General features: G+C 38.7%; 1 protein-coding gene across 2 annotated transcripts in view; it reads right to left on the bottom strand.

Annotated features, from left to right (window-relative positions):
* The window catches only part of zmp:0000000755 (phosphofurin acidic cluster sorting protein 2), a 33555-nt gene extending 24048 nt beyond the window's left edge, over nt 1–9507 (bottom strand). For both annotated transcript variants that reach the window (XM_049736404.2, XM_049736405.2), the window contains exon 1: nt 9193–9507. In XM_049736404.2, coding sequence (XP_049592361.1) covers nt 9193–9404 — 212 coding nt within the window. In that variant the 5' untranslated portion in view covers nt 9405–9507. The remainder of the gene's footprint in view (nt 1–9192) is intronic.
* Nucleotides 9508–14503: the final 4996 nt, after the last annotated feature.

Below are 14503 nucleotides of genomic sequence, written 5' to 3'. Positions count from 1 at the left end.
GTGGGTTAAACAATTGCTTTGTAAAATAATGGCTAAATTGTTTTTAGCTACTTTAGTTTCACACATTATTTTATCAGACATAGGAAAGGAAGGCTACTACTGCAGTTTCTGTGTACTTAGGAGATGGCCAATCTTATCTGGCAATTCCTTTCAACAGCCATGGTCAAATGTTTGTTTTTGATAAGAGGTCTGTGATAGCCATTGGACAGCACAAATATGTAGCAAACACAGTCTGTATATTAATTTCATTACAGCAATTACACAAAGTCTGATGGCTTCAGTAAGTATCAACCGTTCAAAATGCTTACAATTTTATGTCGCTCAAAATTATCCCGTCAGAAAATGAATTCAGGAAATTGCTACACTGACATGTCACGCACTGTTGGTGAAGTAATCACAGAAGAATAAACCAGATGGATTGAAGTGAGGTGCACAGACATGTTCTATTGAGTAAACAATTCATGTTAGTCCGTTTATGAGTTTTTGAGACCTTTATTCAATCCAGACTGGGCCTTTAACATTGTTTTTCTTGCACCAAATATCACTTTTCAGTTGTTTGCTTGCTTTGAGTTCGGGGTTTTGGAATGTTGACAGACAACATAGTGTGGATATAAAAAATCTTCATGGACAAAAGGTCACAGCAACTTACAGGAAGGAAAGATGCTAAGGTCTGAGACAGCCTTCTCTCCTTTAAAAAAGTTTTTTTTTGTTCGCAGATCATTACAATCTCTCTTATTAGGTAACCTTGAATGCGTTTGATGGAGAAGAGGTCAAAGCTCTCAAGTCCTCCGACACCAATGTCCTCCAACCAATGCCTTCAGGACCTTGCTTTGTGCACAGTTAGGCTATAAAAGAAAAGAGCACTTCCCAAACTGTACAACTGCCAAACTTGTCTGAGCGAGCTAAAAAAAAAATAATAATAATATGAAGAAACTAATCGCTGAGTGAGCGGTTTACATGTGCTGTCCAGTACAAAGTATAAAAAGAAAAAAATAACTGGCACCTTAGGTGCACATATTAAAACCATATGAATTGAAAAAAGGATCAAATTAGAATGACAAAATTGGACATATGATTGTGATTGTTTCTGAGTTCTGAGTCAATTTGGCATTTTTTTGATTGAATAGCCTCTCAGAAAATATTTGATTACAGAGCAGTTACTTTATATCATCACTTATGCAACAATGCATAAGGCTCGCTCATAAAACACCCTTCCAAGATGTCCAGTAGAGCCCCTGAGGCTAGTGGCTACTAATGCAACACTATTTCTGGACCTCTTAAGTGATAACAGCAATCTCAAGTAACATGATGATAGAAGTCCTGTTTAGGTGACGAGATGACAAAGAGACTACCACTGCTAGTCTCGAAACGAAACCTCTCAACTGAACCAAATGACTTGGCTGCCTAAACAAAAACACATTTTTGTATTTATTTTTCCTGGTCAGCACTCTGCTTGATGTTTTGCAGTTCCATGCCTTCGCATCACTGCACGGCAATTGTGAGAGGCACAAAGCAGGGGGAATGGAGGATGGAGACTGAGAGAGTGATTTAAAAGAGGGATGAATGAAAAAGACTGTTTGGTATGCGCTGGAGGTTATAAAGCTAGGAAGGGAGGGAAAAAAATCTTTCAGTGTACTATTGCTCCTCCACTTTGTGGGAAATGCATGCGGCCTTTATTCTTTTAATAAAACAAGTGGGAGAAAGCCATAGTACTTTGTTCTTTCATAATAATTTCATACACCTGCTTGCATAATTTAGCCCAGAATAAAGATTATGCTGCTCTGAAATCCACTTCTGAATATTTCATTCTTTTACAAGAAAAAAAGAGGAAGTCTAACCACTGTGAGAATGACATTTCCTCAGATAACACCTCTCTAGATTACAGATTAACATTTGCTTCTAATTTCTTACCATTTCCAGTCCAATGCAGAATCCATTCACATGAAACAAGCAAATCCAAATCTTTTTGAAACAGTCGAGTGACATTTTGCAATTCATGACAATCATGATGAATTTAAGGAAAGCAATTCAAAGGTAGGTCTGCAGCTTTTGGGATAAAGTATAATTCAAACTAAATGTGTTATAACAAGATCAAACAGTAGTATGCACTCAAAGAGCTTAGCATGTATTTAGGTTTGCACGCAATTGGCATTTGAGCCCCCAATATCTCGTTCTGTGTCACAGATGGCCGTAGGCTGTTTGGTCTTTAATACCAAAAATAAAAAATATCAAGCCTGCAGTGTAAAAGGGGAAAGAGACCATGACAAGTGCAGACACAACAAAACAAGAGGACAGTTTTCTGGTGCTGTGAAATTATCAGCAAATTTAAGGCAGCAGGGTCAGAACAGGGGGAGGTTTGAAGGTTACAGATTTGCACCTTAAGTCAGGACGGAAAAAACAATAGCTACAATTGGTCGATTAACACTTTGTCAAGAATTGCGATGACAATGTGGAAGAACAACCTGACCACAGCAAAGGCCTACATTCACGTAAAACTCGGTAAAGGCAAAACACCCAATAAACTTCTCGATACTACACTGGCATGTAGCCGGAGTTCAAAGTAGCCTCTCAAATAGAAGACTATTCGACAAGAGGAAGAACAACGAGAAGACTTTGTTGAAGAACCAGAAAAAAACAGGAAGAACGAGATTTTGGAGAGTTTTAGATAACATAATGAAGAAATAGGTATCAAAAGATTACCATGACAACTGAACTCAGCCAAGACTAGCACAGAACTTTTCATTTAGTTGGGAAACATGGCTTGAAACCACACAGCTCCTAAAAAGTCTTCAACATCTCTGTGGTCTTCTAGACTATTCGACAAGAGGAAGAACAAGGAGAAGACTTTATTGAAGAACAAGAAAAAAAACAAGAAGAACAAGATTTTGGGGAGTTTCAGAAAATATAATGAACAAAAAGGTATCACAAGATTACCATGACCATTGCACTCAGCAAAGACTAGCACAGAACTTTTCATTTAGTTGGGAAACATGGATTGAAACCGCACAGCTCCTAAAAAAAGTCTTCAACATCGCTGTGGTTTTGTAGAGATAAAACACCAGTGCGACCCTCAACAAACAAACAATTCCATGGGGCTGAATTACGAGGACCCAAGTTTTGTTTTTGATTCCCAACCCTAATTATTCATGAATTGGCAATTCTTGTATCTGCCCCAAGAAAGGAGCAGAAGGCCAGGGAAAATAGCACATAAAAAGTTAAAAAAAACAATTTGTTGATTTTTAGAAAAATACTGTGGCTAAAGCAATTTTTTGAGTTTTGCCTGTGCCAATATACCCTGAATTTGCTGTCCATTTCCTCGTGCGGGCACTCTTACTACACTACATCAGTATACAGATGTCCATTAGACCTGGTGCCGTCAAAAGGGGCAGTGAGTGTGGTGTTGACACTTTAATTTGGATGCTTCCACGATGTAAAAGCAACCCTTGCCTGTCTAAAACAGGTCTAAAAATAGCTGAGTCTTTCTTGAAATCTTGGATCAAGAAATAGAGAATAAAAATGCCAGTCCACCCTTCTTGGTGGAATCTTATTATTAATGGTATAAGGTTAAAAAAAGAAGAAGAAAAATAAGATTTAGATTGGGGAAGAGCTAAGTGATTTTTAAGAATGCAAGAGAAAAGAGGACAGGACGTTGTGTAATAAATCTAGGCTCTGAAAACTGTGGTAAAATCAGACTTTGACAGGATTATCAGCACATTTGATGTAATTCTAAACGGTGTTTGTTCATTGGACTTTCATTTCCATTTGGCAATTTAAGCTTTTACCTTCTCTAAAACCCATTTGGGAAAAATAACTATTGACCACTAGTATACCCTTGAACAGATGCTGACCTGTTTTCATGCTTTTTCCTAAATGAGGTTTTTCCTATTCAGAGCATAACAATGTGGCATAGAAAATAAATCATGATTTATTTCCCTATACTGGGAAGGCAAAATAAAGCATAAAAATAACTTTAAGTACCTGTTCATTCGTCACATATTCTAATTTTATAAAAGTCACTTAAAAAATTACACAGTCACAGGACAATACCCTGCAAAGGTTAAGTGGATGTTTTGTCAACTCTTTGCTCTGATGTCTAATGACAGTTTTATACTGTGTTCAGTGATCTGAAAAGTATTACCAGGAATTCAGTATGTGTCTGTCTGTCATCCTTTGTTTCTATTTTGCAGAGATAAACAACTCTTTTGTTCAACCTTGAACAGCAACTGATGAAGTCAGCAGCCTTATGTTTGTAGTGACCATGAACGAACGACATGAGCAGGCAAAGCATGTTTACAACCCAAATCGCAAGTGAAGCCAGACTGCAGGTCTGTGATATAACGCAAAATATTATGGGTTATGGAGTTTACTTAAGGCTAAATTATTAGACACTCTCACAATGTGTCTGTGCTTCAGTCAGTCTATCCAACGTCCCTCACTCCATCAAGCGGGTTCGGCAACAGTTTATTTTAATTTTTTTTCAACAATTGTTTTGGGGGTTACTATTTTGGTATTTTGCAGAATTGTTCACCCATTAGCACTGATTTACACAACGAGAGCGTCGCTATCGTTTTGCCGGAACCTGATTGACGGTTGTGTATTTTCAATAGACTCATAACGCATTGTTCTTATAATTTCCACAATTTCAAAAGTTTGGGTGTTTGTGAAACATTGTTCCAGCTCTACTGCCCATGTCCAACAAGATATTTATACAGCCGATTCTGCAAAACATGGCTAATGCCACAATGACACAGCTTGTTTTCAGCTGGTCTGTCAGGTGCGTTCATTCATCCATATCAGAGTTTTTTCGGAAAGAATAGTCCATGTGTTGTTGCTGGCACATCCAACTCAGGAAATGCCTGTATGGGAGAGGTGGGAAATAAGTAGAGCAAGAACGAGGCAGAGTACAACAGTTTAAAGACAGACCAGATTCACCATGGGTCAGGGTTGTTGACTGTTGCAATACAAAATAGGCAAAGAACCCATTATCCATTCCAGAAGATCTCAACTTTATCCCATTCCGACATCAGGACAGGGGTGGGGCGGCCTGTATTTTCGGGACTTTTCCCTTCATGATAAATTCAAGAGAAGAATCCTGCCTGTTCTCAAGCCCTGGGAAAGATCCTCATCTGCCATGCTTTTAAATAAGTAAGCAATCCACAGCTTCAATCCTGCCTCACCTCCCGGGGTGCAGGTTGCTGGTCAACAATGGAACGCTAAAGGGGGTAGTTGGCGGGTGGGGGGAGGCTTAGCCCAACTCAACCGACCCAGCAATTCTCAAGTTGCCAGGAATGTGAAATGGTCCCCAAGGAAATTCCTCCTTCTCTCGGAAGGCGGAGGAAGGAAACCAAGTGGATTTTGACACATTTCAGGTTGTGGGAATGAGTGTGAAAAAGGGGAGAGTCGGGGTGCTGACTGGTCCAGCCTGAAAGACCATGTGAACACCGTGGTGAAGCAACAAGTTCAGTTGATTTCAACATCGGGATTATCAGGTGGCAAAATTCAGAATACCGCTGTATTTGTATCTATTTTGGGGGCATCAAAATGAATCCCTCACCCACCAAAGTGGATTATTTGCCCTATAGCGATGTGGCCCACATTATTGGTATACTGCCATTTGTGTCTGTATCAGCACTCAAAAAGGCCACTGGAGATGGCTGACGGGGGTGTTTATGATTTCGGAAGCACACTGTCACTGTCTGTAAGCGCCATTTGACGATGATCTCTTCTTTTGCTGCAATGAAATAAAATTACTATAGCAACATTAAAAGAGACAATGGACCAAGCTCTGGGGGATTGCGAGGCGAGAACGAACAAAATAAGCTTAAGATATTTCAGTACATGTAAAGGACTCTCTACATTGCGTCTTTTTCAATGGGATTCAATTCCATCAGAAATACGAGATAAATTATTCATTCAATACTTTTAAGACTATTAATAAATCTATAATAACAATAATTATATTTGTAATAGGAGCACTGATGTCTTTGTCTGACACACCGTGCCTGTCAAGCTTGTTCGCATCAATGGACGACCTTTTAAAAGATTATACAGGAATTGCGGCAGAAGAAATGATGTGGCAACTACACTTATTTACGACAAAGATAAGGCTCTTTCAAGCAGATGACAGAAAGGTTATCTTGGGACCCAGAACAAAGCTCTGGCCCCTAAAGATAAAGTCAGAGGAACATAGAAAGGATTATGTTGTGGTCTGCAGGCTTACCCAAAAAATACCTCAACCAAACAATAACGTTGCATTTAGTTGTGAGGGTTACATATTTTTCGCACTGATTTATCTTTCTTCACTAGGATTATGACACCTTTAGTAAGTCTATTGAGTCAAAAAGCAAATGAGATTTGCACTGACACAGGGTGCAGACATGCAGAAAGTCTACAGATTTTCTTAGTGTATAAAATTCTGCCACCAAAAATAGATATTTTAACATTGCCATTCACATTATTTCCAGTTTGTATTCCTTTTCTCACACTCTTCATGTCTAGAACCCCTTTTTTTGGGAGGGCTGGTTCAACATTTAGAATTAATGATGAGTTTAAAGTCGGACGTTTTGTGGGACTTTTGTGTTCGTGAAAATACTGAGCGCATTTCCAAACGAGCATTAATTGTAGATGTTGACAAACTGTTGAAGAATCAAGCATTTGAACATGGACTCAAGACTTGTAACTCAAAATTTGTCAAATCGACATGTTTAATCAGTGCTGCTTTAAATGTTTGATAAAACTAGCCGTGTCGCCATGAAATACTTCTCTTATTTTATACACTGATGAGCCTAATTTCTGTGGAATAAATCCTGCAATTCTTTCAAGACACTGAGCATACAAGAAAAAAAAAAAACATTCCAGAAAGCAATCTCATTAATTTCCCCTTTATCCATCCTTGGTTGCTCAGCAACACCAAACAGTCAGCTTTACGGTCAGCTATTTGTTAAGCAAAAAATAGTGAACATGCTGGGAAGACCCAGTATGCTCTCCGCCCTACCTTGACCACAGAGCTTTTGTGTTGCATTGTCACAAGGCATATTGGAAAAAGCTTTTACACCCGAAAGCAACAGTCACATCAGAATTAATTAAGGCCCGAGAATTAAACTGTCACGCAAAAAAGGTCAACAAAAATGTTAAAACGTACAAAAACAGAACACGCGCAAGTATCCCGGAGGACTGGTGTCCAGCATAATTTAGATCAGCTCATCAGCAAGCTCAGCTGGAGCCTGATAATCATTTGAATCAGTTGTGTTGGAGGATGAATGAACATCAGAAGTTACTGTTAAACATTTACTACAATTGTTAGAGCAAGTAATAAAAGCCTACGCTTTGATTCTGTTTATGAATAACATGCCATTGGTCATGTTCAATGCTGGATCTTTTTCCATTGGGCACTGTTGCAGGAATTGAATTTGCAATCCAAATCAGTATATGGTAATTGAAGAGTCGGTTGTCCAAATATGTTCAAATACATAATAATAATAATAGCCTTACATCGGAAAGAGGCTGGCTGTTCAATACAATGATTCAATTACACACACATAAATCATTTTTACTAAGCATTTGTGACTAAAAAACAAACATGTAGCCAAAATCATAATTACTAGTGACTAGCATGAAAATGATTTGAGGGTCTTGCGGCAGTTCTTATTGTTCCTGCTACATTACAAGACTGTCAAGCTTCAAGTAGTTTTCTTTTGTTGTGCACTGCCATTAAATGTTGTTTTTTTAATTGATAAATTCATTTTTTGTGCACTTATTTTTTTAAGGTCATCAAGCAAATGCTCAGACAAAAGTAAGAAATAATAATTAACAAATAATAAGAAAAAATAACATCATTTTTAGATAGATTTGATTAATTTATTTAATTAAACGTTGGAAAAAGGATCTGGATAACAATCAAAACTACATTCTGCCACACTCATTACTGCTAGTATACACCAAATTTGTGTAGAACTTTAGGTAAACAACTGCCCAATGGTTTTCTTGGAAATGTTACTCACCTAATACACACAATTACCTCTTCCATAACTGAAATACAGCTAATGTGATGCAGTAACAAAAGATGGGGGGAAAACAAAACAAGATATTTATTCTTAATCTCACTTTGTTTGACGTGGATCCTGAATAATGCTCACGTAAACCTCGTCAGCTCCGCAGTCAATGATTCATGTTGTTCACATGTTGTGACTCCATTCACACATGCACGCAGACTCATGCGTGCAGCAAGTAAACACACGCATGCATGCACGCACGCACATCCAGAGTGGAGGAAGCCCTCCCTCTTGCAAACCCACTTTCCCCCCAGTGAGTAGAACAGATCTAGGTCAAAGCTGATTAATGTACCCTCAGCTCCCGAGAGAGGCTTCTGGTCAGGTGGCAGCAGTGTGCCTGCTCACCGACGATGCATACTAATACACACACACAAGTCTAGTTGAAAATAAATCGCATAGTGAGACTGGCATCATGACATAAGTGTGTGTCACTTCTGGTGCCAGAGGCCGTGTAAACACAAAAAATGTGCTTTGGTTGCACTTGACGAGTTAAGACAAGAGCGCACGCTTGAAAAAAAAATAAAAAACAAGACAAAAACAGATCCGATCGCTTACAAAATGACAATAAATTGCAGCTATAGTGGGACTAACGGCGCCCGTGTCATCCATCGAGTACCTGGAATGTTGTCGTCAATCAATCCAAACATTAATTTTTAATGCATTGAAAATGTTGGTCATCATTACAGATTTGCAGCCTTTTATCAAGCTGACGATTTGCTGCAACAGCAGCAGTTAGAGAAACTAGTTAGCACAACTTTGATACCATAACAATTGGAGATCACAAATCAAACAAGTATAAAAAATAAAAACAACAACTGTCATTATGATTATGACAAACACGAAGGCTACTGCTATTACGATTCTGGCGATCGGAAGCAAACGCCGTTACTATGATGATACGCGATTGTTACACCGACTGTCAAACTTAACACCAGTAATGATTGCTTGAAGCTTTAGCATTAGCCAGCTCGCTCGTTAGCTTCACAGTTAGCCAACCCACCAGTAAACGTGAAATGCATGGCAGCTCGTTTGCAACGCTTCACGTTAGTATCGAGGGCGTTGTTTGTCCAACAGTGGCATCATCACAACCCATCAAACAAAATGCAAAATATTTACGCCTAGCCAATAACGTCAAGGTTACCTCGGGACGCAGTTCGGGGATGATCGGTCTATCTCCCAGGTTGCAAAGAGGTTCATGGGGACAGGCATGCCGCCGGAGCCCGAACCCAGCACAACAGCCCCGGCGAGGGCTCCGGCAGGGAGCGTCGACGGCGCCGGTATGCAACCGGTACTGCTGTTCGGGCTCAGGAAAACGGCCCGGGAGCCTCCTCTCTCGACAGCCGCCGCCATCATCACCTCCACTGGCGAGGGAGCAAAGTGTCGGACGTACGCGGGAGGCTGTGAAGTGCTCGCTGCCTGACCAGCTCCTCCAGACTCCCGAACAGCCGAGCCTTGACTGCCAGTGGCCGAGACGGGGCGGGGAGGGGCGGGGCATGCCAGCACAGGCGGGCGGAAGGGGGCAGCACCTCCTTGCCTTGGGAATGTGTAAAATTATCCACATCAAAACAAACACTTGCTCGATTTATATGCGAAACCACGAAGGACAGATAAATTGATAAACACAGCAGTGTGCAGTGTCCATAACCTACCACAAAAATATTGAGGTCGTTTGGAATCCTAACACTTATTAGTGGTGCAATATATACAGTGATCCCTCGCTACTACGCGTTTCGCTTATCGCGGCTTCACTACATCGCGGATTTTTTTTTCTAAGTTAAAAAAACATTTAAAAGTCAAAATAAAATTTCTAAATTGAGCAAACATGTGTCTAACGTTTAGGACAATGTAGTATTGCTCCAAATGTTCATTTACATATATATATATATATATATATATATATATATAATGTGTGTTTTTAATTGTGCCACTCTTTCAAAATGGACATTTTGGGAGCATGGAAGAACATTTCTAAATGACCAATAAACCTTGGAACTGTAGTTCGCACAATCTAATTGTTTTCAAAGAACATGAAATGGTTCAGGTGAGCCCAAACCTTTGAACTGTAGTGTATAAAATAATACACACACACGTTGTTTCTAGTAGTAATGTGAACTACTAAAGTTAAAGATAATCGGCTTTTGTACCAAATTTCAGGATGAACCTGAAATGCTATACAGCATAACCTTAACAAGTAAACCTACATTTTAGTTTGACCTTTGACCTGAACTTTTTTTGCACAACTTGCTGATCTGTAACAAGGAACTGAACGGCAAAATCCACAATAATAATGTCTCTGTTGTTTTTGTTTGTTGTGTGTGTTGTTGTTTTTTTTTTAATGATTAAATCTTAAAAAGATATTTGGATGGAATCTTTGAAAACATCTAATACAACTGCTTAGATGACTGAGCGATAAAATTTTATTAAAGTTATTTAAATCAAGATTCCTCTAATTATAAAGCAATATATTTAAAAGGACCTTTTTAAGTGTGCGATGATGCTGAACATTTCATTAAATGTTTTTGGTGAGCAACCAAAAATCCAGTTCATCTAATTCATAGCATAACAATTTTTCAATTAAGACCATTGAAAGCTGCAGTAAGTGATTTGCAAAAACTTCTCTATTCATAACAAATATTTAGAGGGTGGCCGTGACATGCCAGACAGCCAATTTTCTTTTGGTTGGAGGTAATAAATCTGCACTCAAAACACATTTGTTTTCTCTCGACCCAACTCATTCAAGTGCATTCTTCCCCACATCAGCACACTCAAGCAGTGAACTGCCAAGACTTGTTTTTCATTTGGTGTTGTGAAACCCAAACTCTGACTAAAGTAAAACTTCAGTCAACTTGACATGACATGTCCTCAAGGGTTGGGTTTGTGAATAATTGCGTCAGCCAGTGTTTAACACCTAAAAAAGAGTTTACATTTTCCATATATGTCAGTATATGTCCAGATTTGAGCACACTGCTCACCAAAGGTCATCTTGGATTGGCTCCAGCAGGTATTATAGAAAATGTGATAAAATGTGATTGTGATTTTCAGTGATGCACTCATTCATCCAAATATATTTCATTCATATTTAAATTGTATAACTCTATCTCAGTACTGGTATAAACTCAGCGTTGTTGTGTTTGTAAAGGTGGGATTTTAAATACTAAATTGTGCAGGGGCAAGTCATACAACGAGTGATGCTACATAAAAAAAATTGTTTATACATAATAAAACGTCCTAGATATTATTGCTCAAGAGCCAGATATGTTGCTCTATCACTGCGAGCAGATTTCAAAGAGAACCACCTGCTTTCTGAGTTATTATTAGATCCAAATATGAGTTGACCCTAATGGATGACACCCACCAATAAATATGTGAACTGCATTGCCACTAAGTGTTAAAATTCAGTATTGCCTCAGAAATGTGTGCTTTCTTTGCAACCTTTTCCAATATTGGCCAATAGATGGCACGCTGTATGCATTTGTAGTTGATGCACAATACATTTCCCGAGCGAACCTCCTAAAATACCAAATGATGGGCAGATGCGGGCATCGTGACACTATGACATCATTGATCGTTCCTAATCACACGTTAGATAGACTTGCAAAACGTATTCAGTGTTTAGTACAAGATTTTCAGATTGAAAAAACATTCCGGATTAAATGCACAGATTGCAGTTATACCACCCAAAGCCACCTGGTCTTTTTTCTAAACGTGTAAAACCTGTCAGAGAACAGTGGAACGTGATAATGGTGGTGGTACCAAAACCTTCAAAGGAACATAAGTTTGTACAATTAGGAATGAAGCCAGCAAACTTTTCTGCCAGCAAACAATGACCCCACAGCAGAGACAACGTGGGACAGCCAATTTATTTTCTTTATAAGTTTGTTCAGCCATTCTTCATGTTCACTTCTGAGGAGGACACAAAGCCTCCTGTTTTACAGCAACATCTTACGGCCCCTTTCTTTACTTTCACACTGAGAAATTCACTGGACTGGGGTGCAAGTTACCACCAAAACGAAACAGATAAAACAGTCAGTTTGTCCCTTTCTGTGGTATGGAGTTAAGGATAGTGATCAATAGATAACGTTGGCCAAATGGCTGTGTTTTTTTTTGTTTTGTTTTTTTTGTATTATTATTATTTTTATTTTTTTGTATCCCAATCCCTCTGTAGATGGTATATGGCTCAACAAAATGTAAAACATAATGGAGGAAAAAAACTTTTCTCCCTCTCCACAGTTACATTCAAGAGTGCCATTCAATTTACAGTGATCCTTCGCTACTTCGCGTTTCGTTTATCGCGGCTTCACTACATCGCGGATTTTTTTTCTAAATTAAAAAACAATTTAAAAGTCAAAATAAAACTTCTAAATTGAGCAAACATGTGTCTAACCTTTAGGACAATGAAGTATTGCTCCAAATGTTCGTTTACATTCCCTTAGAAGTCCGAATTCGCGTATTAGCACGATCGCGAATTAGCATCTTTCCGCTAACTCGTTAGCCTGCCCAGTACTTCTTGTTGGTGACCGTACTTTGCGGATTTCACTTATCTTTAGAACCAATTATCCGCGATAAACGAGGGATTACTGTATTTTGTATACCATTATGAGCAGTGCAGTGATATAGTGATTAGCACTCATAAACTACCTCGCTAGTCACGGGTTCAAATCTAATGTCGGCGCTCCCGTGTGACGTTTACATGTGCTACTTGTGTGTTTTCTCTGACACGTTTCCTTCCACATTCAAAAAGCATTCATGGAAGGTTATTTGATTCATTTGAGTTCAGCCCTTTGCATATAGGCCATTGATGAATGTTTTCCATTTTACTCTGTTTGTGGCTGTTTGTTTGAGAATCACCCAGCTAAGCCCACTTTTGGACATCGAGTTGCCTTGTATATGGAATGTGCTATATAAATAAAGCTGCCTTGCCTTCTGCCTCCACACTCCTCCAGCTGTTCCTTTGGCGACCTTGTTTCCTTGTCGGGTGGTGTTTGTGGCAGGTTTACTGAGAGCTTGACCATGTTGGCTCCAGTTCCTATTTGGAATTTTTACAGGATCCCCATTTATTCTTTTCCGCAGGTCCACATTGCCCATTTTGACGTTCCACCAGATGTTTAATATCTTTCTACAGCAGGTGGTTGTACCTTGTTTGTTGTTTTATTGTTTTTCCATTTATCAGTTCCATACAACAACACCTGTGTCATGGTGGGAATTAAACATTTATTTTTTGCTGTATTGGAAGTGAAACATTTTTTGGGGCTGGGTGGGGGTGTTATTTTGTGAAAGTCTGTCTTCTCCTGCAATTGTGCCTTGTCTCTGTGAAAGAATTAAAAAAAAAAAAAAGTCATCTGAAAATTCCTTAACTTTGTCATTAGGGGTTGTGTATAGAATAGATAATGGACTAGCCACTAGTCAAGCTGACCTCCATTGACTCTGTCAATCTTGTTTCTGCTAGACCCACAACTGAGTGATTGTAGCGCACCATTTCTTTGACAGCTATGTGCATTCTTCAGATGCAAGTACATAAGTAACACTGACGCCAGACAAGTCTAATTTGTCAACATTTTATCTCTATAGGCTTTACAGCATTTGTTTTTTTCCAAAGACAAGTACATGTTGGAAAGTTTTATATGATACAAGCTTTTTCCCTTTCTTGGACCAGCAAAGGAAGAGAAATGTTAAATGTTTTTAAATGTCCTCTCGCTACCTCCATGGATTTAAAAATTGAACAATATTGATCATTGTGATATAGCGATTGCATCAAAAGTAATATATTTTTGACCATACATGCCAGTTTGACTTTTTTATTTTTTTAGCAAAAATGACATAAAGTGTGATTGTTAGTGAAAAAGAACACATTTTATGCCATTGACCCTTTAATACAATTGTCCTGTAATTAACGTAAAGGACCAGGAATATTCTGCATTAATTGTCTGCTTTCTCAAATCTTCAAAGTTTTCTATTAATTTTTCTATTTCTATTTGATTTTTTGTGTGAAAGAAACCATTAGGTTAATGAACTGACCTCTGAGGAGCGAGGCGGAGCTCCTGCAGAGGACATTGAAGTTAGTGTTTGGATTGAAGTTGCACAACGATTGCAGAATGTTTACTTGAGGCGGTACCTGGGTTGGTCTTAAGGGCAATCCAATAGACAAATGCATCGGCTAAAGCCACTAAACCATTAAGTCATACTTGTAATTTAATTTCCTTGCCATACTTAAGCATAATACAGAAATGGATCAACTACAAAAAAAAAAAAAATCAAAACCCTAATCATCCACATGTATATTGAAACTGATGCCTTATTTCACTGCAATTTGCTTTTAGTTTCTGTTGGTTGAATCACTATGATGATAAAAGCAACCACTGAAGGTTTGAAGTCTACCAACATCAAGCTACCATTTTGCTTAAACACACATCACGGTTTCAATAAATTCTATCAATTTGTTCCTGTTCTATTCG

The sequence above is a fragment of the Syngnathus scovelli genome, chromosome 12, assembly GCF_024217435.2.
Source record: "Syngnathus scovelli strain Florida chromosome 12, RoL_Ssco_1.2, whole genome shotgun sequence".
Classification (NCBI taxonomy): domain Eukaryota; kingdom Metazoa; phylum Chordata; class Actinopteri; order Syngnathiformes; family Syngnathidae; genus Syngnathus; species Syngnathus scovelli.
The sequence above is the reverse complement of the archived record's forward strand: the minus strand, read 5'-3'. Positions and strand labels throughout refer to the sequence as shown.